Source organism: Budorcas taxicolor, chromosome 3 (assembly GCF_023091745.1).
Source record: "Budorcas taxicolor isolate Tak-1 chromosome 3, Takin1.1, whole genome shotgun sequence".
Classification (NCBI taxonomy): domain Eukaryota; kingdom Metazoa; phylum Chordata; class Mammalia; order Artiodactyla; family Bovidae; genus Budorcas; species Budorcas taxicolor.
The window spans coordinates 73,870,679-73,889,145 of record NC_068912.1 but is presented as its reverse complement, the minus strand read 5'-3'; the positions used below and the strand labels follow the sequence as shown (position 1 = coordinate 73,889,145).

At 35.2% G+C, this 18,467-nt stretch overlaps 1 protein-coding gene across 1 annotated transcript in view; it reads right to left on the bottom strand.

Moving 5' to 3' along the window:
* Positions 1 to 12,203: 12,203 nt before the first annotated feature.
* NEGR1 (neuronal growth regulator 1) overlaps positions 12,204 to 18,467 on the bottom strand; it is a 1,004,973-nt gene continuing 998,709 nt past the window's right edge. The window contains exon 7 of the mRNA XM_052637140.1: positions 12,204 to 12,334. Coding sequence (XP_052493100.1) covers positions 12,210 to 12,334 — 125 coding nt within the window. The 3' untranslated portion in view covers positions 12,204 to 12,209. The remainder of the gene's footprint in view (positions 12,335 to 18,467) is intronic.

Below are 18,467 nucleotides of genomic sequence, written 5' to 3'. Positions count from 1 at the left end.
AAAGAATCTGCCTGCAATGCAGGAGACCTGGGTTCAATCCCTGTGTTGAGAAGATCCCCTGGAGAAGGGAAAGGCTACCCACTCAGTATTCTGGCCTGGAGAATTCCATGGACAGTCCACGGGATCGCAGAGTCGGACACTGACTGAGCGACTTTCACTTTCTTCAAGCAATACACTAACCAGGTCAAGTAAGACAAGGACTGAGAGATTACATTTGGATTTAGCAACATGAAGATCACTTATGACACAGAGTTTTACTGAAGTGTAGGAATAGAAACCTGACTACAGTGAATTCAACAGGGATGGGAAGAAAGAAATGGTGGGAGGCAGTAGGTGTCAGATTTGCATTTGATGTATATAAGTGGTAATGTTTTACGTTTGATGTATATAAGTGGTAATGTTTTGGCCATAAATTAAAATGAATTTTACTATTTTGACATACATTGCGCTAAATGAGGAATCAATCTCATATTTATCAAAATTGTATTGCAGTTTACAATCAGCACAACATTGCCATATTGCAAGATCAAACTTCAATGTCAGCTCTTCTGGGAAGTCGTTTCTGCCTCCTGCATACAGTTAATTGCTGTGTCTTCAGTACTCCCCAAACACATCACAAACATATTTGCAGTGTTTGTGTTGTGATGTTATGTTACAAACTTTGTAAAATTTGTGCTCTAATCACTTTGGATCTCTTTCAATCTACTGTGATCCTTCATCCTTATACAATAAGACTGTTTTGGTAAAAGTATGCGCCCACTAAATGTATGGTGAATAAAAGAATATCACATTTTAAGTCAGAATACTCAGTCCACCTGATGCAAAGAGCCAACTCATTGGAAAATACTCTAATGCTGGGAAAGATTGAGGGCCAAAGGAGAATGGGGTGGCAGAGGACTGGATGGTTGGATGGCATCACTGACTCAGTAGACATGAATTTGAGTGAACTACAGGAGACAGTAAAGGACAGGGAAGCCTGATGTGCTGCAGTTCATGGGGTCCCAAAGAGTCAGACACAACTGAGTGACTGAATAACAATAACTGATTGTTAAGAAATATGGGTAGATACAGGAGCCTTAATCACTTCCCCCAAGATTTAAAGCCCTTTGCATTAGGAAAATGATGACACCTATTTCTCTGACTGTAGTCCCTCATTGTCCATTTTGGTATTAAATAAAGGACCTACAAAATAATTAGCCACAAATATGCTATCCAACTAATTAATGTGCTTTTACTTTTTTGTTGTTCTTTTTTCAGATTGATAATTTTTGACTCTTTTTTTCTCATTGTAACAGTATTCAAATTATTAATGTAGAAATTTCATAGATAACAGAATCTTGGTAAAGTTTCTTCTCTGGGACAGAAATCTGGAATTCAGTTTATAGGCTTTCTGAAAAGTTCCATATCTTCAGAGCTTACCTGTACTTAAACTAACATTACTATAATTTCAATATAAAAGGGAGACAGGTTGATCTGATTTGCAATACTGGGATGTTCTGTAGAGCTACATTCCCAAGAGTGATTAGGTTTGATATTTATTTTTAATATGACTCATTTACAGCCTGCTCACACACATGATCCTGTTTGATGCATTGAATTAAGAGTACAAGAAAAATGCATATTAAAACTAAAATATTAAGAGTGGGGGGATAGATTGGGAATTTGGGATTGACATGTATACAATGCATATTTGAAATAGATAACCAACAAGAACCTACTGTGTAGCACAGGGAACTCTGCTCAGTACTCTGTAATAATATAAATGGGAAAAGAATTTGAAAAATAATAGATATATAACTGAACCACTTTGCTATTATACCTGTAATGAAAACAACATTGTTAATCAATTCTTTTCCAATATAAAATAAAAATGTAAAAAAACTGAAATATTAAATGTAATATAAAATATTTTATACCTCTCTACACTTAAAATATATAATTGTCATGGAAGTCAAACTACTACTAAGAAAACCCTTACTTGAACTAAAGGTTCAAGATAAAATGCTAATTCTATTCTAAATAACAGTAGACATATTTTGAGTGAGATAGATTTTTGCCTATTTGTTTTGACCGTTGTTTTTACTAAGGAAACTTTAAGCAAAGACATGGATTGCAAATTTTTCCCATTCTAGAGAACACTGAGAAAAGGAAAGTTATCTCCATCTATCTCTATATCTAAGTATCTTATTTATCTATATACACTGTTTTGCCAAGAGAACACACTGGTCATAGCAAACACCCTCTTCCTGCAAAACGAGAGATGACTCTACACATGGATATCACCAGATAGTCAATACCGAAATGATATTGATTATATTCTTTGCAGCCAAAGGTGGAAAAGCTCTATACAGTAAACAACAACAAGACCAGGAGATGTTTGCGGCTCAGACCATGAACTCCTTTTTGCAAAATTCAGATCTAAATTGAAGAAAATAGGGAAAACCACTAGGTTGTTCAGGTATGACCTAAATCAAATACCTTATGATTATACAGTGGAAGTGAAAAATAGATTCAAAGGATTAGATCTGATAGAGTGCCTGCAGAACTATGGATGGACGTTCATGATTGTACAGGAGGCAGAGATCAAGATGATCCCTAAGAAAAATAAATTCCAAAAGACAAAATTGTTGTCATAGGAGGCCTTACAAATAGCTGAGAAAAGAGGAGCTAAAGGCAAAGGAGAAAAGGAAAGATATACCCAAGTGAATGCAGAGTTCCAAAGAATAGCAAGGAGAGATAAGAAAGCCTTCCTCCTCCTGCTTCTAAAATTCAAGTGAGAGGACTTAGTTATTGATTATATAAACTTAGGTTTGGTCAACTGGTCTAGATTTTGGATCTTGGGTAAATGAAGCAGATATGAAAATATTTAGGCATTACTCAGAGCAGCAGTAGTAGAGCTGAGACTCCAAAGGAGATTACAGATGTCCATGAAAATGTTATCCTTACCTGTAGCATGATGTTACCTGTGTGCTTAGCAATCTATTGGCTGCATTTTTGGTTGCATTTCCTGTCTTGACATCATCCTGTTTTCCAGGTTTTCCATCATTCTGAGAGTTATCCAAGAGTATATGAATTCCTTTTCTGCTCAAACTAGCCAATCTGTTTCTGTTATTTGCAACCAAGACTGATAGACTATGACATGTGACTATACTGGTATCACAGACAAAATATTGAGACTCCTTAAAGTAAAGTTTCACTTACATTTGAAAAATGTTTTTCAGTTTTTCTGAAAGCCTGAAATTAAAAGAGTAAAATTCACAGGGCTTTGGGGATTTTTTCAAACATCACCAAAATTTTATTCCTGACAATTATAGAAGATCTGACTCTTTATTTTACTGTGAATATTTACAAAGTGGTAACATTCAAATTCAGATTTTATTTTATTACTAAGCAATTTCTTATGAGAATTCACTATTAACTCTCCAAGTCACAGAGCAATGGATGTTTTATCTCTTTCATTATATGTGATAAAATGAAATAGTCATATTTTCTTCAGAAAACAGTATGATATAATACCCAAAATCTATTATAGATGAATGTCAATTAAACTTTTAAAGAAATAAAAGGAATGACAATTGCAAAATACAGAATAGAAAACTTTATTTGCCTCACTGTATTTAATAATTATGAGTGTGGAAACTGAAGTCATATTGCAAAGAAAAGGCATTGTTGTTCATTATAGATCTGGGCAGGCATTAAGTGTACACACACACACACACACACACACACACACGCACAGAGTCTTTCTTTGGGAACATTTCCCTATTATTTTTCAGAACAGAAAATACATTGTTAATTTTTTTCTCTCTCTCTCCCTCCTCCCTTGCTTTTTCTTCCCTCCGTCCTTTTCTTCCTCCTTTCTTCCCTCCTTTTTTTTCTTCTCCTTCTCTCTTTTTTTCAAATTTGAGGTGAGACTGGCTTCCTAGAGAAAGCATTAGAGAAACAGAGACCTTTTGCTCCAGTTTGGTGGTTGTCTTCTAAACATCCAGATTAACTCTATCAGTTAATTCCTTTTAAAAGTCTCTTCAAAGGTTATATAATCACACTTTCTTGTAGAATGAATGCCTGAAAGGATGAGTGTCATGTGAACATTTTGAGTTATCTGACAAAAATTAAATAAATGTCTTATTCTAAGCTAAGTTGATTTTTAACATATCCATAATCAACAGATGCTAGATTCTTCTTGAAATGATGCTAGCTTGAGATATTAGCTGAGGATCTCAGTGTAAAAATGGAGATCATTATATAAATTATTATGTTACTTGGTGAAAGATATATTTCAATCACATATTAAACCAAAAAGGTTTTGTTAATATATTGTTACAATTGAATTATGAGAGAATAGGAATTTGTGAACATACACGCAAGTTTGTCTATCTAAAAACTGGAAATACACATTTCCAGGAAAAAAAAATTATTCCAAGTTGAAAAAAAAAAAAACCCAGTCTTTCTCTTTGTCAACATTTAAAATTATTAGATAGTAAGAATTTCAAAAGCATAATAAACTAGTTACCTAATATTAACAGGAAAAATGTATTTCCAAAAATAAATTTTATTCCAAAAAAAATCTCTTTTTCTCCATATCGGCAGTTAAAGCAGGTGCCACCTTCTGATTAATTAAATCACAAGATGTTACTTCTGCGAAAATCTTAGCAAATGAAACAGAAACAGAGACTGTTGGCGGCACTGTTGTCATTTCTTCTTCGTTTTTTGAATTATCCAGAACACCACATGGCTGGCTTGGAAGCTTATTTTCCAGATCACTGACAGCAACGTGATTGTGTGTTTGTATGTGTGAGTATGTGCTTTGTTTTGAAAGACATCAGCTGGAAGCGGTTTCAAATCTCTGGCAACAATTTCTTGAGGAGTACGTCATAAATGAGCTATTGACCACATTTTTTGCCAGGTCACTTGTCAAATGTGTAGTAGGGAGACGTAAAGTTTCAGGGCAACTGCAACCCACATTTATGAAACTACTTAGAAAACTATGTTAGAGTTCTATGGATTCTATTGGGTGCAATCAAGAAAATTGCTCTTTTTATTAGCATATTCCAGTCTGTAAAAAATATTGCTTAAGTCCTTTTTCTAAAATAAGGTCCTGAAATTTTCTCAGGAAATTCCATGTGCTTGGAGTATTTGCTTAAGCACAATTCAAACCTGCAGGAAGTTGAAGTATGCTGCGTTTAGTGTAAAGTTAACTTTTTTGAATGTAAAAAAGTCAAAATTAATAAAGAAACTAACAAATTCAAAGTTCCACTGAGGAACATCATGATACTTTTAGCAATTCACTTGAAATGAAGGAGGAAAACCACCTTCTTTAACATTTTAAAGCTTTGAAAGCCTAATGAACCATGTTACCTCCTGTAGCTTCTACCAAACCAAAATTTGCAAGTACTAGGTTCATTAGCAGTAAGTGGAAGCAGACCATTCAGTTCATCAATGGTGTCTTGCAGTGTTTTCAACATTACTGTTGTATTTGGTTGAAGAGATATTGCCATATTAACTGTTACTTCATTCTCCTTATTTTTCATAAAAATTTCTGTTATCTCAAGAATTAAATGCTCCTCCCTCCAAACGATAAACACTTTTTCTTTTAACAAGGGTTCAAAATATATTCATTTTTCAACAAGGTAGATTATTGAAGAATGTCATCCTCATTATATTTTAATTGTTTATTTCTCCTTCTATATGTCTCAAACTATTGGATATTGGTTTGTGGTTAAGGAAGAAAATGAGAAATTAGAATACAGAAAATGTAAAATAGTAGATACAGATAATGTGGTTTTATCTGAATCATTACAATAGAGGTTATATTATCAAACCTTAAAATATTGGCAATTCATTTAATTCATGTGCTTTTAAGATTTTTGTATCTTATTATTTTAAGGGAAAAGCTGTGTGCATGAAAAACCCAGGCACTCCTTAGCAAACACCCTTGCAGTTTACCTGGTTCTGATTCTATGGGGACTCCACCTTTCACTGCATTTGAACAATTTTACAACGATAGCAAGGCAAAGTATATCTTGTCATCCAACACATAAATAAGTTCTGTTGGTTAAGGTTACAACTTTATTCTCCTTACTCTGGAAGAATCCAGTTTTGCCTCTATAAACATATTAATTTCAATATTCTTGATCTATAAATATTCCTGTTCTTTGGATTGTCCTTTTATCTAGTTGTAACTTCTTGAAAGTGATAGTCGCTCAATCATGTCTGACTCTTTGCAACCCCATGGACTATAGCCTGCCAGGTTCCTCTGTCCATGCCATTCTCCAGGCAAGAATACTGGAGTAGGTTGCATTCCCTTCTTCACATTGTCATGACTCAGGGATGGAACCCAGATTTCCCGCATCCTTCATTAATGAATTGATGTGTTCATTTTACATGTATGTGAAAGCTTTGCTTTCTGTTTTTTCAGACTAGAGTGACATTTACAGGATTTGCATTATATTTCTATTTTGACAACAAAATGCAAGTGTATTCCTTAGGTTGTATATAGTTTAATTTCTAAAATTAGAATCTTTCTCTCATTCTCCTGCCCCAGCACAAACAGATGTGCATATAATTAGTATTTTGGCATAAATTGGCTCAAACAACATCGCTTAAGATTAAAATCAGTATTCTATTGTGTATTTTAAAAAATGTGTGTATATATTCCACTCACCATTTCTCTAAGAATTCTGTTGATTGCAGATGCCTGAGGAATAGTCAGTGGGTTATTCAAAACGTGGTAGGCTTTTGCAAAATGCTATATAAAAAAGATACATATGCTTATGACAAGAGCCTCCATTTGGTGTGATGGGCCTAATATTATCAAGGGCTATGTGTCCAAAGGTAGTTGCACACCCAAATTTTTAGATGAGATGTATAATGTGATTCATCTTTAAACCACATTAACCTCTGGAGGCTTTGGAAAATAAAGGGATAGCATTAAAGGGAAAAAAATACATGTAAACAAAGTTATTTGTATATAAATATAAATGTACATATATTGTTTGTAAAGCTAATAATATGGTCATATTTATTTCTAAGGAGGCTCATGGATATTGAAACAAATTGGGAGTATTCTGCATTGCACATTTGGTTCAAATCTGCCACTTAGTAGAAGCATAACCTTCAGCAAGTGATTTAAAATTTATGAATCTTGTTTCATCATCAATGAGACAACAATAATGTTTTAAAGTACATTTAATGTCTGCTAAAGTACTTTACCATGGTAAAATTCAAGACAGAGATAGCTGTGACACTTCAGAAGTAATTCTAGCTGACACGTCTGTCTCTGAGGTGAGCAGAAATGAGTAGAATTGTTAGACTGAAGGCCTTGGGAGAGTCATTCATTTGCCAGTTTGTTTGTGTTTTCTTTTTCTTTTTCTACTATATATGTCAATTTCTAAATATTTTCCATAAATCTGGGATTATTAGGGGAAAGTTCATGTGAGCGTGAAGGTGTATGCTTCTTGGGAAGTTCAGGGTGAGTACACTGACACTCTGGTGTTTGAATCAAATTACATTATCTTGAATGAATTATTCTCAGAAGTTTTTCTCTTAAAATTTTCAAATTTCTGCCTGTCAGGCAAAAGTAAGTAATTATCTTCCAAGTAGCTGGATGCCATTTTGAAGTATCTGTGTTTTGACCTCTGATATTCAGGGAGAAAAATAGTTCTGCTTCACATGCTAGCTTTCAGAGTCTGAGACTTGATACTTACGTTTCTGTGTGATTGTTTGCATAATAGAAATTACAAAGGGAGAAATAATGAGCCAGAGGGAAAATAAGATGTTTATTTGTGCGTGTTTTTGGTTTTGAAAAGGGAAAGAGGTTTGGTAGATATGGTTTTCACAGAATGGCAATGACACCCATACTTTAAAATAGCTTAATGCATCAAGTGTAAATCTTTTTCACAGTTTTTTTTATCTACCACATTGTTCCCTTCTATTTGCATGATGAGTATAAATGGACAGATTTGGAAAAGAGAGGTTAAATCATTCATTTGGAGTGGCCCTCATTTTACACAAATGTTACAGCTGTTACAAACTATGGGCTTTCAGTCAAATCACATTTTGTTTGGAAAGCAAGGTGTTTTTATTGAAATAGTATCTGAATGCCTTGAAGTGGAATATATACTCCTTGTTTTATACCCAGCAATCTCATGAAATTGTACTCTCTGCCTAACTTCTATAGGCATTTCCCTTTTCAGATCTTTAGTCTGTAAAACCAACAAGATTTCATCATCAGTCTCTGTTGCTTACTGTGATGCATTTTAGGAGGTAAAAGTTCTAAATAATTGATAATAAAATCTTTCCAGAAAATTTCTTCTTCAGGCTAGATGTAGTTCAGCTTGTTAGTCCTTTGGGGAATCAGTAACAGAGGGAAAGGCTACAAAGTGGATCCTTTTTAAACTGTAGATTCTAACATTTTCATCTTGTGTTGCTTTGGAGTATCTGAAAGATGTGAGTGTGGTACAGTGGAAGCAACAGAAAAGAAGGGAAGAGCAGAAATATGTTTACTATTTCTTCTCTTTTCCCTCAAATTAGTAGAATTTTCAAATGAGTCAAGTACATATTTTAATTGATAAACTGACTTTATATTCACCTATTGGAAACAGTACAACATATTTTACATCAGATTATGAAATATGGATGTTTTACTAAAAGACAGGAAGAGCTTATTCCAGTCTTTAAAGTAAATACATATTCAAAGGATCTTAAGGCATACCATTTATTCATATTCATATCTATTGAAATACTGTACATCCACATACTTCAATAAATAGTTAAAAACCTGACCTCTTTTTAAATCATTTCTGAATTTCAAAAAACAATTTTTATTGAAAAGATTAAATAGATAACTTTCGGCTGTGTCACAAAGCTAAGCACAATGGATAAATTAACAGTTATTCAGTAAATTTAATCAATATAGATAATTGGCTTTGATAAATTTCTCAGAGTTTTCTGAGTTCACACACTGGGGTATTTATATATACTGTCCTGAATTATCTGGTAATTTTCTCAGTTCTCCAGTCTACTTTCTAGATATAGCTTAAATGTTATGATGAAACATTAATTTTTCAGCTAAGTTTGAACTCCCCAACAGTGGCTTTAAGTTTGATGTTCTCTCTCTCTCAAATCTTGTAGTGTCCCCGCCATAACACAATACTATAGTTTGGGCAGTACTTTTCATTATATAATTGCTGCATAATAGTAACTCAATGGTGTAACAGGACTTATGTTTCAAATGGGATCATTGTAAATAAAACATAATTACACCAGTTAAAAGAATGCAAGTGAATTACGTCGACTACCCTAATATTCTGGCTCTTCCCTCCCTCCCAGACTCTCCTTTCTTCTTCCCTCTTTCCTTCTTTTCCTTCCTTGCTTTTTTTCTTTTCCCTTAACCTTTTCCCCCTTTCAGTCTTTTTTCTTTCTACTCTACTTTCTCAACTGCTTTTTCTTTTTTCTTTCTTTGAAAAAAATTCAGGGGCAACAAAAAGAGTCCCACAAATCGAACCTGTAGAAATATAATGCTGAAATGAATAGCTAGAAAAATTGTTATAGATCAAAAGATAAATCAGTTTCATAAAACTGCTATTTTGAAATTGCAACAATCTTGTACAATCAGGACTGATAAAATGGAGTAATCAGACATTTCAAATGTCCATAAATGTAAAATCATCTACTTGAACATTATATGCAATACAGTCACACAAAAAAGCAAATACTGTAGCCTTATTTGAACAATATTGAACTCATAAATACTCATGATTTCACTCTGTCCAGGGGCCTAACAACTAGGAATGCTGCTTGATACAGAAAAACATAGTGAATACCTCCTCTATTTAAACATGTCACTCAAGAAAATCTCTTCTAACATAAAGGCAAATACATATAGCTACTGAGCTATGACTGTACTTCTGTCACATTCTATGGGAAAAACACCAGACTCCACAAATTCGGAATCATGACAACACTTTGAACTAATTATTTGGTTCATCCATAGTTTATACCTCAGTTTACCTCACATTTACCCTACAAACCTTACAAAGAGGAGGTATTTTTACTCTAGGAAAGCGATCACTGTATAATATGCATTCTTGATCTGTTTCTTTCTCCCAAACAATGGTACTGATGGTTAACACTTCTGTGGTAGCACCACTATTTCTAGTAAGTAGATTATTATGGAGTGTGCCACTTTAAAGCTGCAATACACACAAAAAATATTTTGTAGTTTACTCACCGATTCCACAAAAAGATTTTGAAAAGCAAATCAATAATAATCAAAGTTAAAATGTCATATGTGGTTTTTGTAAAAACCCTTCTTAGTGTATCAGTCAAAATAACATAATAAATTATTATGTTAAATTTAATAGCATTATGCCATATCATTGCCATTTTGTGGAAATGTTGTATAGATATGCCTCCTCATTTAGGATTCACATTTCTAATTAAAATAGATTTATGTTGTACTTTGGGACAAAGTTTTACTTATATTTTACTTATCTACATTATATATCTTAAATGTATACAACCTCTGTGAAATATCTTGTTTCTAACTAGATTAGCAGGTATTGTTATAACTTGCAAAAGGGAACTATTTGCAGAAATTTCTCTAGGGATAGTAAAATTGGTAATTTTATCAAACTTGCAAATGGCTTTCAAGGCTATGGTCTATCTTTAGTAAAGAGTAAACCATCGAACTATTCTTATAATATAATACTTGTAGAATTACAGTAATTTCCTTCAAAAATGTAGTTTTCATTCTTTGTGATAGAAATAATTTAAAATCCATGATAATTTAGCAATTAACTTAAGACATTCTTCATCCCTAATGGCTTGTCTTCATTTGAACACATCTTACATATAACATGTAAGAAATAAAAGCATGATAATTTTTTTTCATTTTAGCTTTGCTTGTTTAAGCTGACATGACTATACAGAAAGATTTAACCACAGAATTAGTTATTTGAGGGATTGATCTGCTGCATACTAGGATGGAATATTTGTTATATTTTGGAGCATTTTTGTACAATATGTATGCCAAACTATCAACTGAGTAATGTTTTCAGCTGGAAAATATGCAAAATGCTCCTGTCCACAGGAACACTATATCTAGCGTACCAACTTATTTGCCACAGAACCAAATTAATTTGAATGTTTACCATCTCATTTAATGTTCAGTAATTGGACTTTGTGTCCTTTCTGACAAACCACCTTAAAAATTTTGGCCTGTAATAGTGAAAGGAAAAGATGCTGTATTGCCAGACAATTTTGGATGGACTGTGCTATCATTTTAAACAGAATTATTTCCCAAAGTGAATCTAACATTTAGCTACAACTAAAGAAATCATACAGTGGATTTACCTGTACTATATTAGTTAAATTGTTTTCATCACAAAGCTGAGCTATCATGGGGCAAATTTCTCAAAACCCTATTGGTAATGAGGGAAGAGATTTTTACAATTTGATAGCTCCTTTGTTCTTTAGAGACAGGATACAGTTAGTATTAACTCTATCATTGTGGTTTATTTTTGCTTTCAAGTTGTAGAATTTGGCAAAAACATTTTATTAGTTGGAGATGAAGAGAAAATTATTTTATGAAGGCACACCCATGCTGAACTTACAGGAAAGAGAAGCAGAGCTGCACAGCCAGTTATATTAAAAGGATCATTCCTGAAACCTGAATATCATGCGAGCAGAAAAATCTAGATATGTTATATTTTGAAGAAATGATCTGAAGGCAATATTATTCGCTTTTTTATCAAAAAAGAAAAAAAATGCATCTTTGTAAATGTGGGTTGACTCTTATTGAAACAGGGAAATGAATGCTTGTATTGCAGCCTTAAAGAATCACATATTCACTGCAATATTCGTTTTTTTGTAAACTACAGCCTGCAACCTAGCAGACCATGACTGAATGCTTTTGAAAAGTTGTAGATTACAAACATGAAATCACAATTAATATCCTCTAAAAGTAATTTCAGAGCTTTCACGTCTTAAAAAAAGGACAATGTGTACTGCTTCACAAGGTAATGTAGCTAATCAAAAAAAGAGTAGAATTAAAGTATTTACATAATGAGCAATTCTACAGAAGGCGATCATCCCCATGTAAGCACTGCTGATTATATCCCACGCTGCTTTTAACAAACTGTACCAGATTGGATCCAGCCATCAGCACTTTCAGAGAATCCTTAAAAGCCTTTTATGGGTCTTTATATTTATTGTAGAATGGCATTCTTCAGGTAGAATAAGCTGGTGAAAGAGGACAGTGTCAACACAAGGTACCAGCAGGAGAAAAGAACGTCAGCGCTCCCGGTAATTCCATACTGGGCTGTACTTGGAGCTGGAAAGAAATGGAGAAGAATAAATCAAAATCTAATTTGTGTCTTTCAAGATCTTAACAATAATCAAAAAGCAGCCGGGTGTTCTGGGGAAAAAACTAGCACTGGAGTCAGACAGATTTCAGATTCACATCTGGTTCTGCTGTATGGAAATATGTGGCCTATTCGACTAACCTCTCTGATCTTCAGTTTTCTCAAGAACAAAATAGAAATAATATAATCCACCTGGCAGGACTGCAGTGAGAATTTGAGGTGAAGCACATGTAGCACATTGCATTGGACTGGACATAAGTACTCAGCAAATATCAGCTAACATTATTTATCTTATATGCATTGTAACTATTTCTAATAGTGGACAATATTCATTTATGTATATATTTTAAATTTGTTTTTATTGAGATATAGTTGAACTATAACAGTGTGTAAGTCTAAGGTGTACAACAGTGTGGATTTGATACGCTTGTATATTGCAATATGATCACCACCATAGCGGTAGCTGACACTTCTATCATGTCACATAATCATTTTTGAGACTTCTCTGTTCATCTAGTGGTTAAGAATCCAGCTTCCAGTGCAGGAAACCTGGATTTGATCCCTGGTCCAGGAAGACCCCATATGCCACAGGGCAGCTAAGCCCATGTGTCACAGCCACTGACTCTATTCTCTGGAGCCCCTGAGCCACAGCTACTGAAGCCCATGCGCCCTATAGCCTGTGTTCCACAGCAAGCGAAGCCACCGCAACGAGAACATCCTTGCAGCAAGAAAGTGGCCCCCGTCCACCACAACTAGAGGAAGCCTATGCGCAGCAACTAAGACCCAGTGAAGCCAAAAATAAACAAGTAAACAAAATCTTTTTGAAGTACTATCATAAAAATAAAGAATGCTATTATTAAAAAAAATGATCATTTTTGTGGTGGGAACAGTTAAGATCTAGTCTCTTAGCAACTTTGAAGGTTATAGCACAGTATTATTGTCTACGGTCACTATGTTGTACATTAGATCTACAAAACTTATTTGTCTACTGATTGTAAGTTTATACCCTTATACAACAATCTCTGCGATTTCCCCAGCTCCCAGCCTCTGGTAACACTAGCCTACCTGTGCTTTTACAAGTTCTGCTTGCTTTATCAGATTCCACATCTAAGTGATATTTTTTATATCATATGTATCATATATGATAAATATATACATCATATATGATATATATCATATATATCAGCTGATATTTGCTGAGTATATATATATATCATATATATATTATATATGATATTATATATCATATATATATATTATATGGTTTGGTTTAGTTACTAAGTCATGTCCAACTCTTGCGAGCCCATGGACTGTACCTGCCAGGCTTCTCTGTTCCTAGGATTTTCCAGACAAGAATACTGGAGTGGATTGCCATTTCCTTCTCCAGGGGATTTTCCAAACTCAGAGATAGAACCTGGGTCTCCTGCACTGCAGGCAGATTCTTTACTGACTGAGATACTAGGGATAGGGCTTCCCTGGTATGTATGTATGTATGTATACATATATAAATACACACACACATATTTGTGGGTCTTTTTTATTGGCCAGATGCTATACTAAATGCTGAAAAAACAAAGAGATTTTCTCTTCCAAGACCTTGTGTGTGTGTGTGTGTGTGTGTGTGTGTGTGAGGAAAGATATCAAACAATTATAATACAATCTTAGGAATATTAGAACTGCATGGGCAAACTGCAGTGAGACAGAAAATTGTGTATTTAAAATTGCCTGGGCAAAGGGAAGATGATTTAACAGATAGTTTTACCAAAGGGGACCATCATCTGAGTAGAGAAAACAATATATTCAAAGGCATGAGGAAAGGCAAGATCACGGCATGTATTCTAGGCTCTAAAAGTAGATTAGTGTTGCTGGACTGTGAAGTTTGAGGCCTGGAGTGGAGAAAATTGAAACGGAACTCTAGGCAGATAGAATGAACTCGACTGTATTGAAAAAAATGTTTAGCTTTTTATACTGAAGGAGATTTTGAAGAATTTGGAGCTGTTGAATTGTATGACTATATTTATACATTGGAAAGATCACAGTCTTAGAGAGAAACTCCTGTGGGTACTTGGCTAACAGTCATGCTGAATTTTCACTGAGAGATTGCACCTAGTGATTCACCAAGCATGGGATACTGTGGGAGTCTACTTAATGGATTCCACTTTGTTTCATAAGAGGACAGTTACCTCTTTGAATGTGAATTATGTTACGTTCCAGAAACTGAATGTTGCAGACATGTTTAGCTATGCTTGAGACTGGTTCTCATTTACCATAAGAATAATAATAGTAATAATAAAACAACTCCACCAGTGTATTTTTAACTACCTCTTATTAATGAAATCAGGATTTCAAGTACTGTTTTCTAGTAGGAAATGAATAATGTAATGAAAGAATATTATTTCACCCCCAAATTCATAATTCAAATCTGGAAGCTGTTTTAGTCACACTGAGTTTGAATTGCCAGCAGCTAGTTTTTAATGGAACTTTCACCAATGCCTATATTTTCATGTTACAAGAAGAATATATTGTGTTGTTTATAACTCTAAGAAATCAAAGGAGATAGAAGATGCCTTGACCCCTGCCAGTGGGGAGTTTTCTTAAAAATACAATTGTTGATTCCATGTGAGTGAGATTCAAGGGCTAAAACTACTACACTTTAGTAAACATGTAGCAAAATCAACTATTTGATGTTTCTCTTTAAATGGCAGCCCACTCTAGTATTCTTGCCTGGAAAATCCCATGGACCCAGGAGCCTCGTAGGCTATAGTCAGTGAGTGGGGTGGCAAAGAGTCAGACACGACTGAGCGGCTTCACTTTCACTTTCACTTTGCATCACAAATGAGTTTTAAACAATGAGAAGATGATGAAGAAAATAAGTCTATTGTTGAACAGATAGCTTTTCAAGTTTTGATATGCAAGAAGTCTAATTTAAAACCATGAAACTACTTAAATTATTTTCTCTTATTCAGGACTTAGAATCATGTTTTATTTTTTTAAACATAAATAAATATTTAATTGGCCTGTTACCTTCTCAGTGACATCTATTTCATAGTTATTGCTACTGTTATTTAGGAATCTTGAGTGCAATAAAACCAGTATAATAATAAAGGACTAATCATTAGCAAAGTACATAAAATGATATCATAAATAAGAAACAGATCTTAAAAGCCAAGCACACAAAGAAAAGATATTTTTATTATCATGACAAATTAAATAGTACATTAATTGAGTAGAGTAAAAAGGACTCTCAAAACTCCTTATTCATCCTTTAAAATGCATTTTGGGTCAATCTTTCCTGAATCTCCTTTCCTTTTTCAACAAGCTGAACAGATTACCCTATTGTGTCATGAGGTCACAATACATATTCCTTTTAATAAAACTATCATATTGCATTACAACTATTTGTGTGCATATCTATTTCTTTCACCAGATGATAAACTCTCCTAGGGCCTGTTTTGTTTATCTTACTATTTCCAGATACAAAGTCTGGTAAGTTCTGGTACACAGTGGGTACTCAAGAAATATCTATTGAATGAACAATTCAATTAAATAAATAAATAGATAGGTTAGAGTCTTCCCTGATAGCTCAGTTGGTAAAGAATCTGCTTGCAATGGAGGAGAACCCGGTTCAATTCCTGGGTTGCGAAAATCCACTAGAGAAGGGGTAGGCTACCCACTCCAGTATTCTTGGGCTTCCCTTGTGGCTCAGCTGGTAAAGAATCCACCTGCCATGTGGGAGACCTGGGTTCAATCCCTGGGTTGGGAAGATCCCCTGGAGAAAGGAAAGGCTAACCTGTCCAATATTCTGGCCTGAAGAATTTCATGGGTCACAAAGAGTTGGACACAACTGAGTGATTTTTCACTTTCACTTTCAAAAGGAATATATGTCTCTCCTACAAAATAAAATCTTTTTTTGTGAAGCAAGCAAGCTACTTGTCTATAAGTTAGAGAATTTACCATATACTTTCATTCATTCAGCAAATATTTATTGAACTAGGTACTAAGAACTGTACTAGGTACTGGAAATACAACATATAATAATGTGGGTAAGGTGGCACAGTGGTAAAATATCTGCCTGCCAATGCAGGAAACACAGGAGATGCAGATTTGATCCCTGGGTCAGGAAGATGCCCTGGAGTAGTAAATGGCAACCTATTCCAGTATTCTAGCCTGGAGAATCCCAAGGACAGAAGAGCTTAGGGGGGCTCCAATCAATGAGGTCATAGAGAGCTGGACAAGACTGATTACTCATGTACATGTACATATGATTCTTTTATTACTCAATTTCATATATCTCCAAATATACCCTTTTATCATATTTCTTGCACGTGTGTGTGCTCAGTCAATTCCGTCTGACTCTTTGTGACCCCATGGACTGTAGCCCACCAGGCTCCTCTGTCCATGGGGTTCTCTAGGCAGGAAAAAGCTGGCTTACAATTCAATATTCAAAAAACAAAGATCATGGCATCTAGTCCCATCACGACATGGCAAATAGATGGGAAAACAATGGAAACAGTGACAGACTTTATTTTCTTTGGCTTCAAAATCACTGCAGACAGTTGATTGCAGCCACGAAATTAAAAGACACTTGCTCCTTGGAAGGAAAGCTATGACAAACTTAGACAGCGTTTTGAAAATCAGAGACATCACTTTGCTAGCAAAGGTCCGTAAAGTCAAAGCTACTGGTTTTCCAGTTGTCATGTACATATGTGAAAGTTGGACCATAAAGAAGGCTGACTGCCAAAGAAATGATGCTTTCAAACTGTGGTGTTGGAGAAGGCTCTTGAGAATCCCTTGGACTGCAAGGAGATCAAACCAGTCAATCCTTAAGAAAATCAACCCTGAATATTCACTGGAAGGACTGATGCCAAAGCTGAAGCTCCAATACTTTGGCCACTCATGCGAAGAGCCCACTCATTGGAAAAGACCCTGATGCTGGGAAAGATTGAAGGCAGGAGGAGAAGGGGACGACAGAGGACAAGATGATTGGATGGCATCACTGACTCAATGGATGTGAGTTTCAGCAAGCCCCAGGAGACAGTAAAGAATAGGGAAGCCTGGCGAGCTGCATTGAGCTCCATGGGGCTGCATTGAGCAACTGAGCAACAACAGGGAGACAGATCATGAGGTAGATGATAGGGGAAAATCACGTATCAAACAAACTTTGTAGCATCATCCTCTTGCAGCAAAAGACAGAGAGTATAGATGAACCTGGGCCCCCAGATATGGTCTTGAATTTGGAGACATCCTTCTTTGCCTCTGTGATGGTCAGATCTGTTGTATGTTCCCTGCCATGTTTTCAGTTGCCTTTGAGTATCATACTGCTACCTATCCTAAGTAACATTAGGAGGAAACTGGCATGTGATCACAGGTGTAGTTGGACTATAGTGAGAGTTTGTTTTCCTTCTGAGTGATATGAGAATCTACAACACAGTTACATGCAGAGGGACTAGCTGACATTTTAAAATGTACCCTTGACTGTTCTGTGGACAATAGATTGTACCAGCATAAGCAAGAGTAGGAGCCTACGTTAGTCCCAGACCTTCCGGGGTTTCCACTGCCTGTTGAGGAAAGCCAAAATTGTGTGGCTCAGTATTCAGGGATGTCTGATATTTGGTTCTAGTCAACTTGTCCAGATTCATATACACTCTTAGCTTCAGGCACATAAGACATTTTTCTAAACAGTCTTCACTGTCATTTGCACATACCATATCCTTAAGCCTAAAAGGGCCTACTTCCTATTCTCCTTAGCCACTTATCAAAGTCCTATTCTTCTGTAAAAATGTAAATTAAAACCTCCGCCATAAAGCCCACCTAATCTAAAATCAATTTTTAATCTCCTACCTTATTTCATAAATACTTCATTTTTTACTTATGTGTGTGCTCAGTCACTTCAGTTGTGTCTGACTGTTTGCAACCCTATGGATGATAGCCCACCAGGCTCTTCCATCCACGGGATTCTCCAACCGAGAATACTGGAGTGGGCTGCCATTCCCTTCTACAGGGGATCTTCCCAACCCAGGGATCAAACTTGCTTCTCTTATGTCTGCTACATTGGCAGATTACCTCTAACACCACCTGGGAAGCCATTTATGACAAGGGGGA